Consider the following 24,802-nt stretch of genomic DNA (forward strand, 5'->3'; position numbering starts at 1 on the left):
GCTTGCCAGGGAAGGTTATTCCTCTAAGCCATTTCCCAAACCCTTTAACTCTTTATTTGTTGAATTGAACAGCACTTATATTATCTGCAGTCCTGGGCAAACAGAAGTGGGACTGGGTATTATGTGGCTTACAGTGTGTGAATTTAGGAAAAGGCAGTTTTCTTGTATCTCAACAGATATGAAAATAACTTGCAATGTGAGAAGAAAAGTTTATGGACAAGTAGTTAAGAGAATATTAGAATATATATTTTATCCAGGCATGGTGTCACAGGCCTGTAATCCCAGCACTGGGGAGGCTGAGGCAGGAGGATCCCTGGGAGTTGGAGGCCAGCCTGGGCTACATAGTGAATTCAAGCCCAGCCTGAACTATGTAGCAAAACTCTTGTCTCTATATATTTTAAGGTGGACATGGTGATGTGTACCTTTAATCCCAGCACTGCATTGGCAGGCTGAGGCAGAAGGCTCACAGAGGCCTGCCTGCTCTACACAGTGAGACCTTGTTTCATAAAAAATAAATGAACAAAACACCCCAAGAATATATCAGGGAGGCTGGGGAGATGGCTCAGTGGAATAAGCGCTTCCCTGGCAAGCGCCAGGGCCTGAGTTCAATTCCCGGTTCTGAAAAAAAAAAAAAAAAAAAGAATATATCAGGGGCCAAGGATGTAGCTCAGGGGCACAGTGTCTTTCTTATAAGTGTGAGGTTGAGTTTGACTCCAGTTACCGGAAAAAAAAATATAGATCTATTTATATCTGATATGAGTACGCTAACATTTCAGCAATGAAACTAAGGCAGAATGCTAACTATCTTTACTTTCTTTGAAGCCTGAAATAGATTTATCATAGCCACTTCATTAATTTTCATATTTGCTAGGGCTGATGGGACCATCATGTCTAAATCTGTTGCTTTACATTGTACTGAACCGGGCTCTAAGTGAAAGTAAATTTTAAAAAATCATAAGCGGACATGATGCTTCATGCCTGGGAACCGAGGCAGGAGGACTGACAGTCGGACGCCCAGCTTAGGCAACTGCGACTTGGTCTCAGAATAAAAAATGACAGTTGATGTGCAGAGCATGAAGGGCTTGGGTTCCGTCCCAAACCTGGCAGTGGGAGAAGCATAATGCGTACTGTGTGCACGGTGGGAAAGTAGTACTGTAGAACAGCTTCTGGGGCTCTCAAGAGCAGAAGTAGCTTATGTAGAAATAGATGCTAAAGATATTTATTTAAGCCTTAAGTATTCATTAATAATTTTCCTTGAGGGCTGGGGAAATGGCGCAGTAGAATAAGTGCTTCCCTGGCAAGCACAAGGGTCGGAGTACAATCCCTGGTTCCGCCAAAAAAAAAAAAAAAAAAAAAAATTCTTGAGTTTTTGGGCCAGTAAGTTCAGAAACTTAGAGTAAACTTAGTCATTAGGATGAGAACAAAGGTTTATGCAGATTGTCTATATTTTAATCAGAAGAATTTTTATTACATTTTCCTTAACTAAATTTGGTTTTTTTTTTGGCAGTGAGGCAGTATGAAAGTGTTCTTCAGAACCCCAGAAATGCTTTCAAAGGGGACACTTCCGTAAACCGGTGTTCTAAATGGAAGTTTTGTTCCTTAGTTCACTTCAGAGAACTTGAAACTTGCTTCTCATTTTGTTCCCCCCTGTAGATCAAATAGAGCTATGTTTATTTTATAATTACAAAATCTGCTTATAGTAAAGACAATGAAGAAATATTAAATGTGGTTAATTATAAAAAATGGCTGCTAGGGTTATTCTTCCTATACCCCCAACACACCTATAGCTGTTGACATGAATATGAACACAGCTTTCTGTTTGGGATTCAAATGAGACAGATTTTTAATCTTATTTATAGTTTGGAAATCTTTCCATGTCAGTGTCTTAAAATCTGCCTCTTTTTTTGTTTTCACACAGTTCTTGCTGTGTACTCTGTGCAGGCCTCGAACTTGCTGAGATCCTAATGCCGTGTACCCCAACACCTGGCATGAAATCTACTTCATCTTATAAATAATTGTATATTAGCATCAAGCTGGAGTACATCAGTTCTTAAACATAGAACATATTTCTTGTAAAGAAAATATTATAGGGGCTGGTGAGATGGGTCAGTGCTCTAAAGCACCTACTTAGAACAAGCTTAGCAAAGCACAGGGACCACGGTTCAATCCCCCAGCACCACATGCCAGCCAGCCCCGCACCCTGATGGGCTAAGCTGCCTCCCCCCACATAAATAAATAAAAAATTTTTTAAAAAAGAAAATATTATAATTGGCTCTTCCATGGCACAGAACTGAAAATTATTATATTATTTATTTATTTATTTAGGTGGAACCGGGGATTGAACTCAGGCCCTTGAGCTTATTGAACTCAGGCAAGCGCTTATTCTACTGAGCTATCTCCCTGGCCCCTCACCAGGAGTTTGAAGCCAGCCTGGGCTACATAAGCAAGTTCAAGGCTAGCCTGCACTACATAGACTATAGCTGAAAAAGAAAAAAAGATAAACCCCCAAATAAGTAAGCATCTTGGGTCCAGTAGCCCTCCATTCTATTGAGATAGCTCTAGGTTGTGGGTATTGGTATTTTTGTCCCAGCAACAACAACAACAAAAAACACCGAGTATTTGATCCCTGACACACAAAAAAACAATGATTAACACACATTTATAACCCGAGAAGTGAGGTTATTAATAAGAAATATTAAGACAAAAAAAGAAATGTACTACTTGTACGTAATACCTGGTAAGAGAAAATATACCTCAGATTTGATAAACCTAGAAAAAGAACCAAGGCTTTTTTTTTTTTAATTATTTATTTTTATTTATTACATTTATTTATTGTGTGTGTGTGTGTGGCCAGCTCAGCCCACCAGGGGGCAGGGCTGGCTGGCATGTGGCGCTGGGGGATCGAACCGTGGTCCCTGTGCTTTGCCAAGCTTGTTTCAAGTAGGTGCTTTAGACCACTGAGCCATCTCTCCAGCCCCAGAACCAAGGCTTTTTAAACATCTTTTTAAAATATAATTATAGCTTTTCCTGTGAGCAGCCTTAGGTGACTTGTGAAAATGGTTCACTACTCTCTTGACCCAGAAAACCCCACAAAATCATGCAAATCAAGAGGCTCAAATCTTTGTGTTCACTTTAAGAACGCGTGAAACTGCCCAGGCCATCAAGGGTATGCATATTTGAAAGGCCACCAAGTATCTCAAGGATGTCACATTAAAGAAGCAATGTGTACCATTCCTGGCGTTACAATGGTGGAGTTGGTAGGTGTGCCCAGGCCAAACAGTGGGGCTGGACACAGGGTCGGTGGCCCAAAAAGAGTGCTGAATTTTTGCTGCACATGCTTAAAAATGCAGACAGTAACGCTGAGCTTAAGGGTTTAGATGTAGATTCTCTGGTGATTGAACATACCCAGGTGAACAAAGCACCCAAGATGCGCCGCCGTACTTATAGAGCTCATGGCCGGATTAATCCATACATGAGCTCCCCCTGCCATATTGAGATGATCCTTACTGAAAAGGAGCAAATTGTTCCCAAACCAGAAGAGGAAGTTGCACAGAAGAAAAAGATATCCCAGAAGAAACTGAAGAAACAAAAACTTATGGCACAGGAATAAATTAAGCATAAAATAAATGCAAATAAAATTTTAAAAAATATAATTATAAAAAAAATTATACATATATACTTGATAAAATTTATATTTGTTCTGCATAATACTAAATTTTCTTTCTCCAAGACAACACACAGGAATAATGTTAAGATCAGTATTTTAGCTGGGTTTGATACACAGCTTTTTTTTTTCTTTTTTCTTTTTGGCGGAACCAGGGATTGAACTCAGGCCTTTGAGCTTGCCAGGGAAGCGCTTATTCCACTGAGCCATCTCCCCGGCCCCTGGGTGTGGTAGCGAGTGCTTGTAATCCCAGCCCAGGAGATTCAGGCAAGGAGGGGTCTCTTTTTCTCTCTCTTTTTTTTTTTTTTTTTGGCGGAACCCGGAATTGAACTCAGGCTCTTGTGCTTGCCAGGCAAGTACTTACTCTACTGAGCTATCTTCTGAGCCCTAGGAGGGAGTCTCTTGAGAGGGAGCCTAAGCCACGTAGTTAGTTCAAGACCATCCTGAACAACACAGGGAGACCCTATCTCACTAAATTATTTAAAAAAGGGCCGGCCAAATAGTTCAGCAGATGAAAGTGCCTGCAAGCAGGCTCAGGGACCATGGGTTCAATCCCCAGGCCTGCTGTGGTGGCGCGCATCTGTAATCCCAGTTTTTAGGAGACTGTAAACAGGCGAATCACTACAAGTCCAATCTAGTAGTGAGACCCTGAACATCCTGTAGACCCTTCCCTAAAAAAAAAAAAATTAAGAAGTGTTACCCAGAACTATGTGAGATTTCGTTAATTACTTTTTGGTACAACTGGGTCAAGTATGTGTTGCAAGGCAGATTATGTTTTCCTCTTTTTCCTTTAGGAAAGGTTATTTCTCAGTGAGGATACTGTTAATGAACTTCTTGAAGAGGTCCTGAGCCCTCCATTCCAACAGACAGGGCCTCCAACCCCACCATTAGTTGAAGTCCTTCAGGTTACTGATGAGAAGATTCAAATTCATGCAAAGGTGAGATTGTGGTGGCTTTTGGGGAAGTGACTAGCAAGGAGAAAGCCTAGTTCTTAATTTCATAATGTTGTAACTTTATTTATTTTGTTGCCAGGAATCAAACTGAAGACCTTGTGCTTGCCAGGCAGGTACTTGTGCCAGTGAGTTATATCCCCCAGCCCAGTGTCATAACTACAGAACAAAATGTACTGTGTATGGCTGGGCAGAGAGTAGGAGAAAAGACGTCTGCATATTTCTGTGTGCTTACATGCTCCATGATTAGAAGACAGAAGTCTTCTTGACTTCCAGGTCATGGCAGTTACGTCACAGAATTTGTCCATTCCGTTCAGTTGGATCCTTAAGTTGGATGTTTTTTTTGTAATCTTCAATATCGGATACAAAAATAATAGTGACAAGTACCACTGACATATGAACTGGAGAATCACAGAAATTCAGGAAATCTCACCTTGTCCTTGTAAAAGTGACTGTTCAAGGGACTTTTATTTTTATTTATTTATGTGTGTGTGTGTGTGTGTGTGAGGCCAGCTCAGCCCACCAGGGGGCGGGGCTGGCTGGCATGTGGTGCTGGGGGATTGAACCGCGGTCCCTGTGCTTTGCTAAGCTTGTTCCAAGTAGGTGCTTTAGACCACTGAGCCATCTCTCCAGCCCTCAAGGGACTTTCAGACCGTGCTTGAAAGCTTGCACTACTTGGTCCTGAAAGAGATAAGTAGCGACTGGAAAGGTTTAGTGCGATCATGAAAGCCAGTTTAGCTCCGATAGAAGCGGCAGTGTTTGCAGCAGGACTGTGAGGAGGAAGCACGGAAGCACATTTGCGGGTCTGCAAGGGTTACTTCCATCCAGATTTTCTAAATCCATTTGGGGTGGTAAAATGTAATGTGGTATTTTGAAGAATTATTATTCTCATTTTTTCTTTGATAGTTACAAGAATGCAGTAATCCTGATCAGCTTCAAGGAAAGGAAGAAACAGTCAATGAAGGATGTCCTGTAGCTGAAAATGAAATTACAGAACATCTCACAACTTCTACAGTTGATTCTGATTCATCTATAGCAGTTACGGCACCAGATGCAGATACTTGTGGTTCAGCTGCAGGCTTTCAGCAAGAGCCTCTTGATGTTTCTCATATGATATTAGGAAACTCTCGGCCACCTGAGGCAAAAATAGAACCCGAATTTGTAAAAGAAAAAAGTGCCACTTATTCAAATAAGGAAGATAATTTAAAGGAACCTGTCATAACTGCAGAAAAAAAATTAGATGGAGGTCACCAGTCTTCATCACTGAACAAAACTGTAATTCACAATACACCTGATCTTGGCATCATAAGAGAAACCAACATGCAAGATGGTAGTGTGCAGATTATTAAAGATCATGTGACTCATTGTGCATTCAGTTTTCAGAATTCTTTGCTGTATGATTTGGATTAATTGAATGTAGTTTTCCGTTTGAATCTGTAAAGTACGAACTTGTGGGACCTCAGATTGTTTAATTATTAGAACTAAAAGCATTCCAAAAAATATAAATTAAAATTTTCAATTTTAATTCCAGCAGGGAACCTGGAAATACTTTTCTTTGAACAGTTTCCTTAATTATAGAAATACTAGTTTTGTGATGAGATTACTCTGATACTTTTTTCTAATGGAGAGTAAAACATTTAGTTTTAATACAACCTATATTTATTGACCTCTGATGTTGATTTTTGCTTTTATCATTTTAATAAAATTTCAAAATATTCACTGAGTTGTTTTGTCACACATAGTATTTCTCAAGATTGGAAATAAGTAGAAATATGTGCAGGAGTAGAATTTTGAAACTACTGGTTTTGGGCCAGCCAAATAGCTCAGCGGATTAAAGCATCTGCAAGCAGGCAAAGGGCTGGGGATCTGATCCTCAGGCCTGCTGTGCCCACGCGCTGAGAGTGATGGAGACTGGGCGTGGTGGCATGCGCCTGTAATCCCAGCACTTTGGGGGGCTGTAAACAGGAGAATCGCTATGAGTCCGATCTAGTAGGGAGACCCTGAACACCCTACAGACTCTTCCCTAAAACCAAAAGAACCAACTACTGGTTTTAAGTGTAATGTGTTTATGCTGAAGACAGAGGCAAAGGAATTTTAATATCAATGATTAAGCAATTACAAATATACCAAATGAAATTGTTTTGCATCAGTTTTTCTTGAATCTGTCTCAAAGTGTAATTAGTATATGTGTATTTTTAAAACTAAAGGTTTTTTAAATTATGTATTTGGTACATAAATTATGTATTTGGTACATAAAGGGTCTCACTACATAGCTGACTCGTGAAAACTCAAGTTTTTGAAGTTACTACTGAAATAGTAAAACATCTTAATTTTATAGAATATATTTAAGGGAAGGGCTGGGGATAGCACAGTGGCATAAGCGCCTTTCTGGCAAACGCAAGGTCCTGAGTTCCATCCCTGGTACTAGAAAAAAGGAAAGAAAAATAAAAGTTAAATATATATAATCAATTTCTTTTATAACACAAAATATAAGGCAAAGAGAAAAAGCTTAATCAGTTTTCTTAGTTTGGGACAGTATGAAAGAAAATATAGTAAGAAAAAGTATTTGTTGATGCAGCACTGAGCCAGGCCGTGAGCTGAAGCACCGTATTTCAGGTCTCTGACCTGGTGATAGAAGGGCGGGGTGCCAAGAGCTGCTGCAGACCCTGGTGACTCACCTGACTTACTTTTACAACCTCAGGGCCCAGATGGGCACCAAACACAGGGCTGTGCTGGCAGTACAAAGGAGCCCCACAAAGCGAGGCAACGACCTGCCTCAACCTAGACGAACACGTTCATTCCTCAACCACACTAAATCTTGAGTTGATATTGACACTGTCTTACATTTTCTTAGATTGAAATTCCAATAGCAGTATCTTTACACAGAAATTTGTCTTAGGAGTAATTTTTGGTTGAAAGCAGTTAAAGATTTCTATATTAAATCTGAACAACATTTTAAGCCTATTTTCTATTATTTACTGCCCCACCCTCCTAGTCTGAAGCACAAGAGGCAAATGTTCACCGCTGAGCTACACTCCCACTCCTTGTCGCTATTGTGGTTTGTTTTGTATTTAGGACAGGGTGTACAGGGTCTCGGACTCCTAGTGATTCTTCTGTTTACAGCCTCCCAAATGCTGGGATTACAGGCACGCACCATCAGGCCCAGTCTCAATCGCCTCTCATTGCACCCCAGGGGCAGGGCCAGCAGGGCAGGCCAGGGGATTGAACTCACGGCCCCTGCTTCTGTTTGTTTTGTTTTTGAGAGCATCTCACTACGTGGTGCAGGCTGGCCTTGATCTCAGGGCAATTCTCCTGCTGCAGCCTCCCAAGGGCTGAGATTTCAGATGTGTACCACCATGTGTGGCCTTGTTTTTGAGACAGGGTCTATGTAATCTAGGCTGGCCTTCAACTTCAGATCCTCTTGCCTCAGTCTACCGAAAGCTGTGCCCCATCCCCATCCCTGTATCTGTTCTTTAAAAAAAAAAGTTTGACCAGGGCTGGGGAGATAGCTCAGCAGAGTAAGTGCTTGCCTGGCAAGCACAAGAGCCTGAGTACAATCCCCAGTTCAGCAAAAAAAAAAAAAAAAACTATGACCAAAAAGAAGTCTGATTTCAGTTAAAGCTGGCACTAGAATATGTTGTTGCACTTTGGCACCACCGAACTTTGTATCATTTCTGGTGTTCAAAAACAATTTGGGCTGTATTTCCCTTACACAGCAGCTTTTTATTGTTCCTTATCTATGCTTGGCTTTTTTTTTTTTTTGTACCGGGAAACAAACTCACTATGTTGTGCTTGCCAGGGCAATGCCCCTGAGCTATATCCCAAGCCCTATTTTTTGGTACCAGGAATCAAACTCAGGGCCTTGTGCTTGTCAGGCACGGGCTGTGCTACTGAGCTGCGTCCCTGGCCCTCCTTAGCTAATCTGAAAGCCATAATGAAGGCAGTATGAATTGGGTTTTATTTAAAACTCATAATGCATAGACAGAAGGTAAATATTAAGATATAATGCTAATGTTCAATACTAGAATATCTTGAATTTTGATATAAATGAAATTCTGCAAAATGATTAGGAACCTTTTTATGCAAAAATGAGTATTTTATTTTGGCAGCACTAAAAGAAAAAAATCAAAATGACTGTATTTCTACAATGAGGTGAAAACAATGCTTAAACTTTCTTATCAAATACATTCCAAAAGAAAGTGTGTTCTATGAAGTTTCCAAACCACAGGCAAATCTTAACACAACAGTACAGGAATCCATAATACTGAAGATGATGGCTCTGAGGGTGTTTAACAAATATAACTGTTGAGTTCTTAAACCACTGAAGCAATCCCTCATAACCATGTCGAGTGAAATTGGACTTGCTCCATTAATACTCTAATGATTTCATTGTAATACTTTTTATGTTACTGTTATGAGTTTTAAATTCTGCTGTACTGAAAATAAGTTTTGAAAGTGGAAAAGTGTACAAAGTTTTAGATAAAAAGATTAATAGATGCAATTTAAATAAAATTTCCCATTATCCTGTGAATTAACAATCATGACCTTTAGCAGATACAGATTGAATTTTAAAACTCAACTGGCAAAATGAAAACTTCACTTTCAAATCTTAACCAGACATAACTGAAAAAGATTACTATATATTTGGACAACTTTTACAAGAAAAAAAACTTTTGTATTAAAGCAGAAACCAGTTCCTAAACCCTTTTATTATTCAATTGTATATTCTGTTGAGACAAATATCAAAAATAGAAGACTGTCACTTTTGCTTCCGTAATTGTGATTTTTTTTTCACTGCAGTCTTCTATAACTTTTACAGAGTTCATGGTCCCTAATATCTCCCCACCCTCCATTTTTCCTAGGTGGGGAAAGGGCTACCATAGTAAACTTCTCACTGATAGTCAGAGTTTCTGGAAACATGTACTGCTTGTTATTATTTAAGAGTGACTCGATCTGGGCACTCTGGGTGGATGGCCTACATGTTTTCTTGTGATGCATACCACAGTCTCCAGCATGAAAAATCCTGGGAACTTGAGGAACCAGCACTTTCCAGTATTTTGGAAGACAAGATACAGTCAAATACTGAAGAGTCCAGTCCCAGTTATAATCATCATAAGTACAGAAGGTGTCTGTGCACTCAATCAGCTTCTGATATGCCTCCCGAGTCAAGGCTAAGCCCATATTGTGCTCTGTGGATTTCCAAGTTTTCACATCTACCTTGTCAGCAATGCCATGGAAACTACGAGTGGCAGTATAGGTCCCCAGTGAGAGAACATCACACTCTGGACACTCTTGCTGCTTCAACTTCCACATCTTTTTGAAGACATGGTAAAAGTCTGGGGCTAAGTAGTGATCTTCTTCTAGGAAAAGTATAAGGCCAGTGTAATCTCGAAGAACTTTGACCCTTTCCCATACAAAATGCAGCTTCCACCACCAGTGATGTTTGGTTTGGGAGAATTTGGCTTCTCTATAATGACCAAAGGAGTCAGGGTACTCAGCATTAATGCACCCCAATTTCAAAGCTGCATTCTTCTGCAAGTCTCTGGGGCAATCTCTGGGGTCACTGCCTGGAAACTCGTTCGGGTACAGCTGAATGCTAAAAGGAAAGAACACCTGCAGAACCGGACAGAAATCCACCCCAGCGATCAGCTGGTTGATGTCTGTCGACCAGAAGTCGTGGCTAAAAACGACGAGAACGTCAGCAATGCCCTGCGCTTTCCGAAGTGAGTCCAGCAGCAGTCGGAGGTACTCGGGCCGGTTGTGCACCTGGACCACCAGCACCAGCTCCCGGGGGGCCCAGGTGCCAGCTTTCTCCACATTCCTCAGCGTCTGGTCAAAGTTCAGCTGGTACACCAGGGACCGGTACCGCAGCGTCAGGTTGTCCGCCTCGGCCTGCGGGGCGGCGGGGACCAGCGGCGCCGCCGAAGCGTTGGAGCCCCTGCGTATGCCCACCGACACGGCAGGGTGGTCCCCGCCCCGGGCGCCCGCACCTCGCGCGGGCTCGGCGTCCAGCAGCGGCGGGGCCAAGGCCTCGTTCTTTCTCTGTCGCCCATTGCTGCTCCAGAGGACGAAGCCGCAAGCAGCTACCACGAGCGTTAGGATCAGCACCTTTCGCTTGTAGATGCGGAACCTCATGGTCTCCGGGGCCGGGAGCGCGGGCGGGCGGGCGCGGAAAGGAGCTGGCGGCCTCTGCACGGAAGGGGCGGGCGGGCGGTGGCCGTCGCCTCGGCCTGCGGCGGTAGGAACTGGCCCCCGCGGCTGTCCTCGCTAACTCATCGCGGGCTCCCCTGGTGCCGGGGCCCGAAGGCTCTCAGCTGCCCCGCGCCGCCCGGCTTCCGCACATCCTCGTCCGGCAGCTGTAGCTGCTAGGAGCCGCGGCTCGGCAAAGCCTCGGTCCTCTCCATTCAGTACCGCGGGTCCCGGAAGAAGCCCAGCAGCGGCCCTACCACACCCCAGCTTCGTTACCTGAGCCTCCAACAGCCCTGCGTCCCCCGCGTTCTCATCCTGACTTGGGCTGAGGGCGGCCAAGACAGAGCGACGCAGCTTCACGGTACGCCGGCAGCCACAGCTCTGACAACCCGCGACTGGCCGGCGGAGCGCCGCGGCCCCGGGCCCACACCCTCCGACCCGCCCCCGAGGCCGCTGGTTGGCGCGTCACAGAAGCGTCCACGGGAGCCCTGCCACCGAAGCCGGCTGCCGATTGGCTCGCAGCCCTGTCCCTCAAGGTCAGTTCCTACTTCCGCTCCGCTCCTTCCTTTCCTGTGTGGCGCGAGCGGCGCGAGGCGACGAGTTAAGTCGCTGGGCTTTTCGGTAAGTGGAGAAGGGGTTCGAGGCGGTTCGGACCGGAGCCCCAGTGTTCAGAACCCGAGCGCGGAGTAGGCTTTTGTACGAAGGCGTGGGGTGAGACCTGCAGCCTTGGTTTAGTGGCGTTTGAGGCTGGCTCCTACATGCGGAGAGTGGCGCACACATGGCGGCCATGGGCCGCGAGGCCCGCCGGCTGGTGTAGGACACGTCAGCCTTCAGGGCCGTTGGCGGGCGGGCGGGCGAGCGAGCTGGGAGGGGAGAAGCGAAACCAGGGGATGCGATTCTTGAGAAGGAACAGCGGGTCGTAGCAGAAGCTGCCACTCGGAGGTCGGCTCCAGCCCTGGCCGGGAGCTCGGAAATGGGGGCAGTGGGGGTGGGGAGCGGAGCCGCGAGGAGGCTGCTGCACTCTCAGCGGGGGAAAAGCAGATGAGCGCAGCCACGGTAAAGCGTTGAGGAAGCCCACGTTGTTCTGGAGACTCCTGATGCTCCTCTGTTTGCTTCCGAGCCTCACAAGTATGGACACGCGCTTACCGAGCTCCATGCAGTACTTTAAGCCTTCCATAAACCTTGGTTGGGTCTGCGCTGTGTGGTAGTGTGCGCTCAGGAGGCTGAAGAGGGAGACTTGCCAGGAATTGAAGGCTCGCGTGGACTGCAGAGCAAGACCCTGTCTCAAAAAACACGGGTGGATTCCATGACTGATTTATGTTACGCTCTTTCCTTTTTTCTTTTTTTTTGGGTGGAACCAGGGATTGAACTCAGGCCCTTGCCAGGGAAGCGTTTATTCCACTGAGCCATCTCCCCGGCCCCTTACGTTCTTTTCTTACAAATCTTTTATGGCATTGTAACTTTTCCAAATATTTCGTGTCATCTACCTTATTTTAAATTTTGTTGCAGTTTTCATCACGTAGACAGCTCTACCGCCAAGATGGTCAATGTACCTAAAACCCGAAGGACTTTCTGTAAGAAGTGTGGCAAGCATCAGCCTCACAAAGTGACGCAGTATAAGAAGGGCAAGGATTCCCTGTACGCCCAAGGAAAGAGGCGCTACGATCGGAAGCAGAGTGGCTACGGTGGGCAGACGAAACCCATCTTCCGGAAGAAGGCTAAAACGACAAAGAAGATAGTGCTGAGGCTTGAGTGTGTGAAGCCCAACTGCAGATCGAAGAGAATGCTGGCCATTAAGAGGTGCAAGCACTTTGAACTGGGAGGAGACAAGAAGAGAAAGGGCCAAGTGATCCAGTTTTAAGCTCGTCCTTCACTTTAAGGCAAATTGACGCTATAGAAAGATTAGCTGTAGGAAAATAAATGCAGTGGTAACCACACCCAAGTGTTTTGTGATTCCTGACTCAAAATTGCATATGTAATTTTTTTTCCATATATGGTTTTTAATTAAGGAAAGGAGGACTTGGCCATAGTGATACCCCTATAATTCCAGCACTGGGGAGGCTAAAGTAGGAGGGTTATAAATTTAAGCTCAAACTGGCCAATTTAGTGAAATTCGTCCTCAAAATAGGGAGAGCTGGGGTGTATCCCAGTGGGAAGGCTCTAGGTTTAACCCCAGTACTGTAAAAATAAAGAAAATTGGGCTAGCAAGATAGTGCTCCAAGTGCCTGCTTGGCAAGGGCAAGGACCTGGGTTCCATCCCCAGTACCACATGTGCTAGCCCCAGAGCCAGGGGCACACCCTGCTGGCCACCAAAACGGTGTGGTGGTAAACACCTATAATCTCAGCACTGAGAGACCGAGGCAGGAGGATCACTGTGAGTCCTAGTTGCTTATTGAGACCATGTAAATTAAAGATTTTAAAAAATGACAAAATTACCTGGAATTAAGATCCTCTGAAATTTATTGTGTAAAGCAAATCCTACACAGCCTTACCTTTCAGTTATTTTTCTTCAAAAGAAATGAGCTATGTACAGTGGGGGTTAAATGCTTTATAGATAAAAAAAAAAAACTGAGCTGTAAGCAGCTTATTCATCACCATCTTCTACACCCTTTTGCTTTTTTCAGCCTTGATGACTTTTTTTGCTGCATCAGGTTTCCCATTAGCCCAGTAGGCAGTAATGCCCTTTTTGTACTTTTCCTTCAGTTTAGTAGCCTTCTTGTATTGGCTACTTGTCATCTGCTGCAGTATTATTCCACATTTTCCCAAGTTTCTTTGTGATATCACCAATGGAAAGGCCAGGATGTTCTGTGATTTGGGGGGCAATAATAAGGCCTCTTGGGCTGGAGGGATGGCTCAGTGGTCTAAAGCACCTACTTAGAACAAGCTTAGCAAAGCACAAGGACCACGGTTCAATCCCCCAGCACCACATGCCAGCCAGCCCCGCCCCCTGGTGGGCTGAGCTGGCTACACACACACACATAAAATAATAATAAGGCCTCTGGTGCATTGGGATCCTTGAACTTCCATGTCTTGGAATTGTCCTTTCTTTAGCAGACATGATCTTCCACCTCTGAGCACTTACACAGAAGTTAACAGAAATATCTGTGTGCTGGGGCTGGTGAGATGGCTCAGTGGTCTAAAGCACCTACTTAGAACAAGCTTAGCAAAACACAGGGACCGCGGTTCAATCCCCCAGCACCACATGCCAGCCAGCCCTGCCCCCTGGTGAGCTGAGCTGGCCACACACAAAAATAAATAAATAAAATTTAAAAAAAAAAAATCTGTGTGCTGCTTGTGCTCCTCTTTGCAAGTCTGCACAAAGAATGCATATGATGACATTTTGCCTCTCAGCTCAAGATCTCCTTTGCCCACATTTACTTTTCCTCTCAAGACACAGAGTTGCCCAATGCCTGTCAGGCTCACTTGCCCCAGTGCTGTCTGTGGAGCTCAATGTACTACCTCTTAAATTTTTGTTCCAGGAATGGAGTTTGGCTTCCAACTTTACAGTTGGGATTTAAAAGTTAGTCACTTGGGAAAAACCAATACTGGGGTTTCTGGTCAATTTCACATAAATACCCCCCTTTCCCTGTCAAGTGGAGTTGTAAAATTCCTATAGTGGATGCTGGAAACCCCCTGTAGTGCTGAACACTAAATGCATCTTTTGTTTTACTTTATAAATAAGGCATGGTAAGATTAAAAACAAACAAGATGATCATACTGTAATACAAGTGCCAGCATCACTGCTGTTGTACTTTGGGGCACTATTGAGTAAAATTAGGATTTTGGTCATGAGCCCTTTATGACAGTTGATCTCGTACTGTGGCTATTGCAGGATGGGCAGACATGGGACAGGAAATGCAAGTGGCAGGCAGGATGGCACATGCCTTTACACAGAATGGTTTCCAGTTTAAAACATGGAAAAACAAACCCCCATGTAGTGTTCATTTCTGGAATTTCCCACTTCATATCTTCAGGCTGCAGTTAGCTGGGTAACTCAGACCATGGATAAAGGGGACAATGGTAGAATGTTCAATAGATTCATAATGACAATTGCTGAGCAGCTGGGAAGAGTCTCAAGCAAATTTTTAAATAGATGATTAAGTCAGGCCTGTGTACAATAGACTAAATAGGTTGGATGACCTGAACTGGATATTAGAGCTGACAGTAGTTATGTGCTTAGGTACACACCTAATCACATCTACTTGAGAAAGCCTGAAAGGAAGAGTACAAGTTCAAGGCCAGCCTAGGAAGCAAAACCTGTATCAAAAGTTAAGGGGTCAAGTCAGTTGTGGTGCTGCATGCCTGTAGTTCCAGCACTTGGGAGGCTGAGGCAGGAAGTTCACTGAGCTTGAGGTCAACATGGTCTGTACAGTGGAGAATTCAAGGCCAATATGAACAACACAACACTGTCTCAAGAAAACTAATCAACCGTATATCTAAACTGTAAATAAATAATACATATATATATACACACACACAAATACATGGGCTGGTGATAAAGCTCAGTAACAGAGCAGCTGCGGGACCCTGGATTCAGTTCCTGATGCCGTGAAAAACAAACTGATTTCCAGTGTGCCATCCTGTACTGGCCAGTAACCACAAACAGCTATTCAAATTAAAAATGCAGCTTCTTGCTGGGTGTGGTACCACACACATGTAATCCCAGCAGTAGGGACTATAGGGTGAGGCAGGTGGATTCTTGGGTGTTGCTTCTCAGCCTTAGCCTTTTCTCTTTGCATTCTTTGACTACTCAGTCATTCCTGATGTAAATATCTCAGAAACCATTCATAAGCAGAATTTATCATATATTCTTATACAGTTTTTTCCTCTTTCTAGATTTTTTTGAGTTGTCTTCCATTGTTTTCATAGTAACTGCATACCTACCTCAACCCTCCCAAATATCAAAATTCTAACATTTGAGTATTTCCTAGAGTACTGAGCAGATTTACAAAACAGCATTATGCTACCATGGACTTGGAACTTTCACTTCCACTGGCTTCCATTTTGCTTCTGTGCATTTCCATGGTACAAAGACTTTTTGGTTTTGAGTTTCCCTTGCCTAACCTCCCAAATGCTGGGATTACAGTATGTACCACCACACCCAAATAGAAACGCTTTATATTCATTGTTGTTCAGTCAACTAGCCATAAGCTGTGGCTACTGAGTACTAAATGTGACTGGTATAAATGAGGAACTGCATTTTTATTTATTTTCGGGCCTTGAGCTCACTTTGTAGCCCAGGCTGGTCTCAAGACTTCTTTCTCCTACAACCTCCCAGATTGCCGACATTACAGGCATGTGCTACTATACATGGCTAAAGCCATGTTTAAATGCATCCATTTTGTAGTATTTATGAACACTGGAATTTGTAGTATTTATGAACACATGAACTTCTGGAGTCGAGAAAATCCTAAGAAGCCAGGCATAGGGATGTGTACCAAGAGTCCTAGCTATTGAGAGACTGAGGGAGGACAGCCCAGGAGTCTGGGGACAACCTGGGCAACCTGGAGGGAAGGAAGAAGGGAAGAGGAGAGGGAGACAAAATTCTAAGATTTTTTTTACTTAACTATAGCATTGTTGGCTTCAAAGACCAAATCTTATAAAACTATAGAAGGCAGCATAAAGCCTGGACTTCATGAGGATTAAATAAAATCCTGCATGTAAAGCACCTGGAACAAGGTAAGGACCAAATAAATGTTTTTCTTTTAAATTTAAAGCCACCAGGTAATATTTTATAATACAATTTTTGTTCAAAAAATTTAACTGATCACTAGCAGTGAATTTTGTTTTCTTTTTTTGAGATAGGATCTCCCTATGCAATCCTGTCTCAGCCTCCGAAGTGCTAGAATTACAGGTATGTGCCACCATGCTTAGCTCTTTGCAATACAAATTAAAACTCAACCTCTGGTCCAATACCTAGTTTCCCAGAGAATCAGCTTTGAGAATTATGTTGTAAAGATCATGCAGTACATGGGGATATAGCACAGAGGCACAGCCTCTACCTGAACCGAGAGATCATGAGTTTGATTTCTGGTACTAAAAAAGTTAAAGAGATCATATAGTATTAAAGTTTTAATAAAAATATAACATTTAAAACTATTTACTCAAGAATTGAATTATCAGAAGACCAAAGTGAGAAACATTTTAGCCAAAAAAAGGAGTTATTTTGAAAGAGACAGTCCAGAGACTATCTAATATATTAACGGCAGTTTTCTCTGGGAACTCTAATACTTTTATTTCCCCAAACCAGTTATGAGGCTGCATCAGTGATCTCGTAGAAAGTGATCTGAAGTAGAGTAATGGGAATGAACAGAACCATACTGATTCTACTTTCCACAATTCTCTCAAGTCCATTCATTTTCAGTTCATCACTGGTGAAGCTGTTTTTTTAAGGCAGGGTCTTGATAAATGGCCTATGCTGGCCTGGAGCTTGTGATCCTCCTGCCTCAGTCTCCCAACAAGTAGCTGGATTATAGCCGTGCATCTCAAATGGCTGTGTCAGTTTTTAATTTAAGACATTAGTAGGGGCTGGGGAGATAGCTCAGTAGAATAAGCACTTGCCTGGCAAGCGCAAGAGCTTGAGTTTAATTCCCGGTGGCAAGCCAGGAAAGGTAATGCACACCTTTAAGATATTTGGAGGCTAAGATAGGAAGACAGCCAAGTTCCAGGGTAGCCTCAGCAAATTAGTGAGACCTGGTCTCTAAAGAAAGAGGAAAAAGGGCTGAGGATATAGCTGATATGTCTCTGCCTTCAGTCCTCAGAACAGCAAAAAGAGAACCAGAATGATCAGAAGCAGCAAGTTTTTAGTCCCCCTCAACTCCAAAAGCAAAAAAATTAAAAATCATGACAAAGTATGCGAAAACCATTCCAAAACTTAACAGAAGTTGAAGCTGGTTTGTCCCAAACTGATTCTTAATGCTTACCAAATGCCATTCCATATGTAAAATATGTGAAGAATACGGAGTGGTAATTCAAATGTATATCAAGTTCTCTTCAACTGGAACACATGGACCAGAAGTGGTTGAGATTTTAGGTTTTCACATTTCAACTATTTGTACATAAAACATGAGCTATCATGTGGACAGGACATCTATTCATGTTTCAGAGGAACTTCATGCAATACCATCCTTCTGGAAGGCCTGTAGTTTGACTGTGACCCGTCATGAGCCAGTGTGGAATCTTCCGCTTGGGGCATTCCATCAACACCTATGAATGTTGGATTTTGAATGAAGGGTGCCCTACCTGTATGTGGTGTAACACTGAAGTTTTCACTGCCATTTAGACTATTAGTTTACTTTTTGGCATACAGAAACTCCTTGCTTTGAGTAGCTCGGTCATAGAGCTTCTACCTAGCATACACAAGGTTTGATCCCCAGTACTGAAGGAAAAAAATAACTGGCTGCTGTGCTGCAACCTTGCTGCCCCAGCACTCTGGGAGGCTGAAGGAGAGGGACTGCTTAGCAACTTAGCAAAACCCTGCCTCAAAACATAAAGTAGGGGCCGGGGAGATGGCTCAGTGGCATAAGTGCTTGCCTGGCAAGCCCAAGAACCTGAGTTCAATCCCTGGTTCCACCCAAAAAAAACCCAAAAAACAAAAAACAAAACAAAACAAAAAAACCCCATAAAGTAAAAAAAAAAAAAGCTGGGATGTAGTTCAGCAAGGTTTTGAGTTCAACCTCCAGTACTGCAAAATGAGTAAGTGAAAGAAATATAAAAAATAATCCTACAGTCCACACTACAATATGACTAACAACACCACAACAGAATTTGGCTTAAATGAGATCAAAGTTTCAGAGTCAAGTGACTTGATTTTAGCCCAAACTCACTCGCACTACAACCAAGAATGTGGAAAGCTTCTCTTCCCCGTCTCCAAACTGACATTGTTAAGTCATAATTAATCCAACTGATATGTAACTGAATAATATTTCTTTCCATGGCATGACATTATTTGAATATATCTGAGGAATTTACGTAACAGGTTAAAGAACAGAAGTAAGAGGTAATGGGTGCTTCAGTACCACCCATATTGTCCACTAGGACCACAGTGTGGGCAACGGAGTGCAGATTCATGGCAGTGGTTCCTTGAATGAAACTCTTCAGACAAAATCTTCTACAAACACAGATTTTTGCAGTGTCCAAATCTTGGCAAAGATGAAAAGGAATGATATGAGCAGCATATGGAATCCTATTGGAAAAAAAAAAAAGTACATTACCAGATGAACAGAACTTCATATATAAGTACAGGAATTACTAGGACATTGAATTATGAGAAAAAACATAATAATTTACTTAAGTGGACTCAGTTTATTATTTTCCTAAATGGTAAAAATGGGATAAATGCTGGTAGGCTGAGGCAAAAGACTCACAAGCTTAAGCCCTGCCTGGACAATTTAGTGAGATCTTATTTCAAAATAACAAGAGGGAGTGTCTGGAGTTCAAAGAAAAGGCCCTGGGTTCAATTTTCAGTTACCCCACCCCACTATCATCTTAAAAGGGTCTATGCCAGCCATGGCAAACCTTTTAAAACTCCCAATGATACAAACAGCCCACTGTGACCTATATGCCCTGGGTTCATCACTATTGTACACCAATCCATAAAGTACTTTTCAGTAGAACACTTTAATGATGTGTATTTCTCATCTACACTACCTAAAAGCATATCTACAGCTAATGCAACACTGACTGGTCTCTGTCAGATAACAAAATTTATAAAACAAATTGATATTTATTGATAATTTTTATGAGCCAGACACTGTTCTAGGGATTTGTATGTACAGACATGTAGGGGGCAAATGACTCTTGACTTAGGGGCCAATGCCTTAAACTAGTGGTTCTTACACTGTGATCCCCTAACCAGCAGCATCACCTGGGGACTGGTCAGCAGTCTTTTTATTGACTGGTTTGAGACAGGTCTCACTATGTAGTTTAGGTTGGCCTTGAGCTCACTATGTAGCTGGGGCTGGTCTGGAACTTGCTAGGATTACAGGTGTGTGCCACCCACAACACTCCACAGACTATCTTCTTTGAAACATGATCTCTCTACCAGTTCATAACACTCAATTCTGTGTTACATCTTAGCTTTCAAACCGATATGAAAGCATGAACAAAATAAGTAACTATTGGTCAGTCTCAAGAAACTGTGTTCAAAGGTAAGCGGAAGAGACAGCTACTCACTCTAATGACAAATGCTTTGGCTTTATATTACTTCATTTATCTGCACAACTCTGTGAAACAGGTAGTATTCTTTTCATGAATAAGAAAATTTAATCAAAGAGGTTACTGAGTTCAAAAGTTAGCCTGAACTGCACAGCAAGAACCTGTCTCAAAAAATGAGAAAATTTTATAGAAAAGAAAAAATTTGCTAAAGTTACATGAAGGGGCCAAAGGCAAGTTTAACTCTAAACACTGCACTCTATCATTATGCCAAAGTGGAGTTCTCAAACTTCAGGATGTATCAGAAAGCTGGGCCCATCTTTTGGCTCTCTGAGCAGCACCGTGGCGGTAGGCAAGAACAAGCGCCTTACGAAAGACGGCAAAAAAGGAGCCAAGAAGAAAGTGGTTGATCTATTTTCTAAAAAAGACTGGTATGATGTGAAGGCACCAGCTATGTTCAACATAAGGAATATTGGAAAAACACTCGTCACCAGAACCCAAGGAACCAAAATTGCATCTGATGGGCTCAAAGGTTGTGTGTTTGAAGTGAGCCTTGCTGACCTGCAGAATGAAGTTGCCTTTAGAAAATTCAAGCTAATTACTGAAGATGTTCAGGGCAAACACTGCCTAACTTCCTTGGCATGGACCTCACCCAGGACAAAATGTATTCCATGGTCAAAAAAAATGGCAGACCATGATTGAAGCTCATGTTGATGTCAAGACTACCGATGGTTATTTGCTTTGACTGTTCTGTGTTGGCTTTACTAAAAAACGCAACAATCAGATACGGAAGACCTCTTATGCTCAGCACCAACAGGTTCGCCAGATCCGGAAGAAGATGATGGAAATCATGACCCAGAAGGTGCAGACAAATGACTTGAAAGAAGGGGTCAATAAACTGATTCCAGACAGTATTGGAAAGACACAGAGAAGGCTCACCAGTCTATCTACCCTCTTCATGATGTCTTCGTCAGAAAAGTAAAAATGCTGAAGAAGCCCAAGTTTGAATTGGGAAAACTCATGGAGCTTCATGGTGAAGGTAGCAGCTCTGGAAAGGCTACTGGAGATGAAACTGGAGCTAAAGTTGAACAAGCTGATGGATATGAACCACCAGTGCAAGAGTCCGTTTAAAATCCAGATTTTTAATAGTGATAAAGTCTAGGGCTGGTGAGATGGCGCAGTGGTCTAAAGCACCTACTTAGAACAAGCTTAGCAAAGCACAGGGACCGCGGTTCAATCCCCCAGTACCACATGCCAGCCAGCCCCGCCCCCTGGTGGACTGAGCTGGCCACACACACACACACACACACACACACACACATACATAAATAAAATTTAAGAAAAAATAAATAAAGTCTATTTGTGATTAAAAAAAAAAAAAAAGAAAGAAAGCTGGGCCCACTCCATTTCTGATTCAGGTCTGGGGTACAGTCACAAACCTGTATCTCTAACAAGCTCAGAATGATGTTGTGGCTGCTGCTCAGGGGATTACACCTTGAGGGACAATGCCATTCGTTCAACCATTTATTTATTAAGTGTCCACTGTGTGCCAAAGGGGACACCGTGGCTGGGACAGTGATGGATCTTTCAGAGCTTTCAAGGGTAACAAGTAGCCTGCTGCAGCCCACGGGCTATGGGTTCACCACCAATGATTCAGGGAAATAATGAAAAGAACACAAGTCTCACAGATCTTACAATCTTGTGGGGAAAAGTTGACAGTAAACAAAAGCTAAAAAATACATTAGGTCAGGCAATATGTATTATGATCAAAACCCAAAATGACTCATACACACCAAAACCAAACCAACCAAGCCCTGTAGTAAAACCCTTCTGGAATAACATCTGGGCAGAGAACTGAATGAAGTGAGGGAGTGAGCAAGCATTGAGATTTACTAGAGGAAAACCATTCCAAGCAGAGGTAAGGGACATCAAGAATGCTATGGGGGCAGAGGGCACATGTAAAAAAGCATTCTGATGTGTTATGTTCATGTACTAACTCCTCATACTGAATGTAACTATTATACACTGCAAACACTGTGCTACTAATGATAAAAATCTTGAAATAAAACAAAATAAAATTTAAACCAGGTATGGTGGTTCATATCTGTAATCCTAACACTCAGAAGGCTGAGGCAGAAAGACCTCTCTGAATTTACAGCCAGCCTGGGCCACACAATGAGTTTGAGGCTAGTGTAAACTACATAGTGAGACTGTCTCAAAACAAGAAAACCCACAAAAATGAAGGCTAGTAGAGCAAGGCGTTGGGGTGGACACAGCACTAGAAGCTTTCTCTGACTGTGACTCTTACTGACTGCGGCAAGAGTACGATAGAGCTACCAAAGTACCACATTTTATAACTATGATAACCTTACCTATTATATAGTATTGTTCGTGCAGATAATTCCAATAAACTTAATGGTACTTGTAGCTTTATAACTGGAAGGGTTTTTGGTGGTTCAAAAGTATTTCCAAAAAGATCCAAGTACTCAAGAGATAAATTTTTAAATTCACTAGGTAAAACTGGAAGTTTATTTCGAGCTGCTGACAAAAAACGAAGGTGTTTTAGCTGTCCTATCTTGAAAGGAAGTTGAATCAATTCATTATCATCTAGCTTTAAATCTGTAAGTTCCTGGAGTTGGCAAAACTGCACCGGAAGTGCTTTGATTTTGTTTTTGCTGAGATCCAGCCTTCGAAGGGACTTCTGGAGTGCAGACAGACAAAAGGCCACACTGAATGACTCCAAATGATTGTCACTCAGGTCAAGTTCTTGAAGGTGTGTGAGGTCTCCAATTGTGGCAGGCAGCTTTTTTATGTGGTTATGACTCAGGTCTAATCTTACAAGGTTTTTTAAACAAAGCATTCGCATGTCAACTCGCACAAGCCCACAATAAGAAGTCTGAAGATGTTCCAGGGAATATGGAAAGTTCTTGGTTAGGGGATATTCTTTTTTGCATGTGATAACCATTTTAGTTTTAAATTTTTCAAATTCTGAAGTCTTCACTGGTGTGATCATCGAAAGTGATGCGTTGACATCACAGCCTCTATGAGCCAGTCTCATGGCTGAAAGCAAACTCTTTAAACTGCTGGAATTGGCCTGAGAAAAGAACAAACAATTATAAAACCCCTTTTAGGTAATGCATTCAGGCTAGTTGTTCCAATAACAAATACTATATATAGTCCTTTAGTGGAAAAAAGGACCAATACTATAGTTCTGTAGTTACAAAATCATTGAAATTGGCTGTAAAACATCAATTTTTAATTTTTTCTTTTCTTCCTTTTTTGTGGTACCAAGGATCAAACTTGGGACCTTGTGCTTGCCTGGCAGGTGCTTATGCTGTTAAGCTATATCCCTGGCCCAAAACAAGAATCCATTTTTTCTTTTTTAGTACCTGGGATCGAACTTAGGACCTTGTGCTTACCAGGCGGGCATTTATGCCACTGAGCTATCTCCCTGGCCCCTAAAGTTTTAGTATTTTATTTGATCTAAATTTCAACTTTTTATGGGGAAAGGAGGGGGGGGAGGGTAGGAGAATGGAAAAAAGGAAAACCAGGTTATAGCATGTACAGGTACAAATTTTCTATGATGATTATGATGTTATGATCATGTATATCCAAAATGCACCAATAAAAATCTAATGAAAAAATAAAATTTACATTTACACTATAATTAAAATATAAGTAACATAAATTTTAAAACTTCTGAAGTTTAAAAGGGGATCCTAAGGCAGGAAAGTAGTAATGATTTAAGATCTCTGTTGTGAGTCTGCAGGTTAGTTCAACTGTTTAAGTGCCTGCTCATGCAAACGCAGTCAGGTGCAGGGGACCGCAGTTCAATCCCCAGCTCCACATGCCTTACCAGACCTGCCATTGAGACAGCCCAAGCCAGCCAAAAAAACAAACAAAAAAAATCCTTCTGAGATCTGTGTTTAAGAGCAACTAACCCAAATCTTCAACACCTCTGACACACACAGGTCAGGCCTGCTGAGTACTGCAAAATGCCCAGGGCACCATTCACAAGCCCCAGGAGCTGTGCAGAGTAAAGACCTTCAAAAGCAATAGAGTGGGGGCCAAGGAGATAGCTCAGTAGAATAAGTGCTCGCCCGGCAAGTACAAAGGCCTGAGTTCAATCCCCAGTTCCGCAAAAAAAAAAAAAAAAAAAAAAAAGAAAAGAAAAACAAAGAAACTACTAGAAAAGGGACATTTGAATTAAAACACCAATAAAAATAGCTAATATTTCAAGACAGATTAGAAGCTTTTTAGAGCTTAACAGTGAAGAATGAGTAAACTTTGAGGGAGTTGGGAAACTGTGTAATCATGTTTTGCTGTGCATAGGAGTACAAGATTGGAAATACAGTACTACAGTACACAGGATAGGCAGTGAATGAGCTGGGATGTTAAGGTCTGGCTGTGGGAAATTACTGAAGAATTCTGAGCAGATTTACATGACAAAAGCAAAATACTGTGGCAGCAGTGTACCTAAGGACCAAGAGTGGAAAGTCTGAAGACCCTGACCTAGGGGTTACAGTAGGGGACAATGGCTTACAGGTGGGAAAGTCACCCACAACAACAGTGGAGCTATGGAATGGAAGGCAGGTAGGGTAGAGAACAGGCAGAGGACTGAAATTAGGCCTGTATGTCAGGGATAGCAAAAAGTTTCTTGAGGTAGGAAACAAATAAATAGCTGACAAAAACTGAAGGCAAACCTGGACAGTGCCCTACCACAGACACCAAGAAAGGAATGAGTTTTACTAAAAGTGATCACCAGTGTTAAGTTCTACAGTGTCTGAAAAGAATAGGATCCCTGGCAAGAGCAAGGGCCTGAGTTCAATCCCTGTTCCACAAAAAA

General features: G+C 42.5%; 4 protein-coding genes across 5 annotated transcripts in view; 2 read left to right on the forward strand and 2 right to left on the reverse strand.

Moving 5' to 3' along the window:
• Positions 1-6,337, forward strand: part of Dnaaf2 (dynein axonemal assembly factor 2) — a 9,562-nt gene extending 3,225 nt beyond the window's left edge. Inside the window, exons 2-3 of the mRNA XM_004638768.2 lie at positions 4,459-4,602; positions 5,521-6,337. Coding sequence (XP_004638825.1) covers positions 4,459-4,602; positions 5,521-6,024 — 648 coding nt within the window. The 3' untranslated portion in view covers positions 6,025-6,337. The remainder of the gene's footprint in view (positions 1-4,458; positions 4,603-5,520) is intronic.
• A 2,350-nt stretch (positions 6,338-8,687) lies between these two features.
• On the reverse strand, positions 8,688-11,323 carry Mgat2 (mannosyl (alpha-1,6-)-glycoprotein beta-1,2-N-acetylglucosaminyltransferase). The gene has a single exon (XM_004638770.3). It carries the CDS (start codon positions 10,747-10,749, stop codon positions 9,406-9,408), a length of 1,344 nt encoding a protein of 447 aa, XP_004638827.1. The 5' UTR covers positions 10,750-11,323; the 3' UTR covers positions 8,688-9,405.
• Positions 11,324-11,365: 42 nt separating this feature from the next.
• On the forward strand, positions 11,366-12,707 carry Rpl36al (ribosomal protein L36a like). The gene is made up of 2 exons (XM_004638771.2): positions 11,366-11,424; positions 12,313-12,707. The coding sequence occupies exon 2, from the start codon at positions 12,344-12,346 to the stop codon at positions 12,662-12,664; it is 321 nt and encodes a 106-aa protein (XP_004638828.1). The 5' UTR covers positions 11,366-11,424; positions 12,313-12,343; the 3' UTR covers positions 12,665-12,707.
• Positions 12,708-18,478: 5,771 nt separating this feature from the next.
• Lrr1 (leucine rich repeat protein 1) overlaps positions 18,479-24,802 on the reverse strand; it is an 11,604-nt gene continuing 5,280 nt past the window's right edge. For both annotated transcript variants that reach the window (XM_004638772.2, XM_023723744.1), the window contains exons 3-4: positions 22,329-23,050; positions 18,479-18,988 (exon numbers count right to left, since the gene is read on the reverse strand). In XM_004638772.2, the coding sequence (XP_004638829.1) occupies positions 18,748-18,988; positions 22,329-23,050 (963 nt within the window). In that variant the 3' untranslated portion in view covers positions 18,479-18,747. The remainder of the gene's footprint in view (positions 18,989-22,328; positions 23,051-24,802) is intronic.

The sequence above is a fragment of the Octodon degus genome, unplaced genomic scaffold (genome assembly GCF_000260255.1).
Source record: "Octodon degus isolate 3935 unplaced genomic scaffold, OctDeg1.0 scaffold00102, whole genome shotgun sequence".
Classification (NCBI taxonomy): domain Eukaryota; kingdom Metazoa; phylum Chordata; class Mammalia; order Rodentia; family Octodontidae; genus Octodon; species Octodon degus.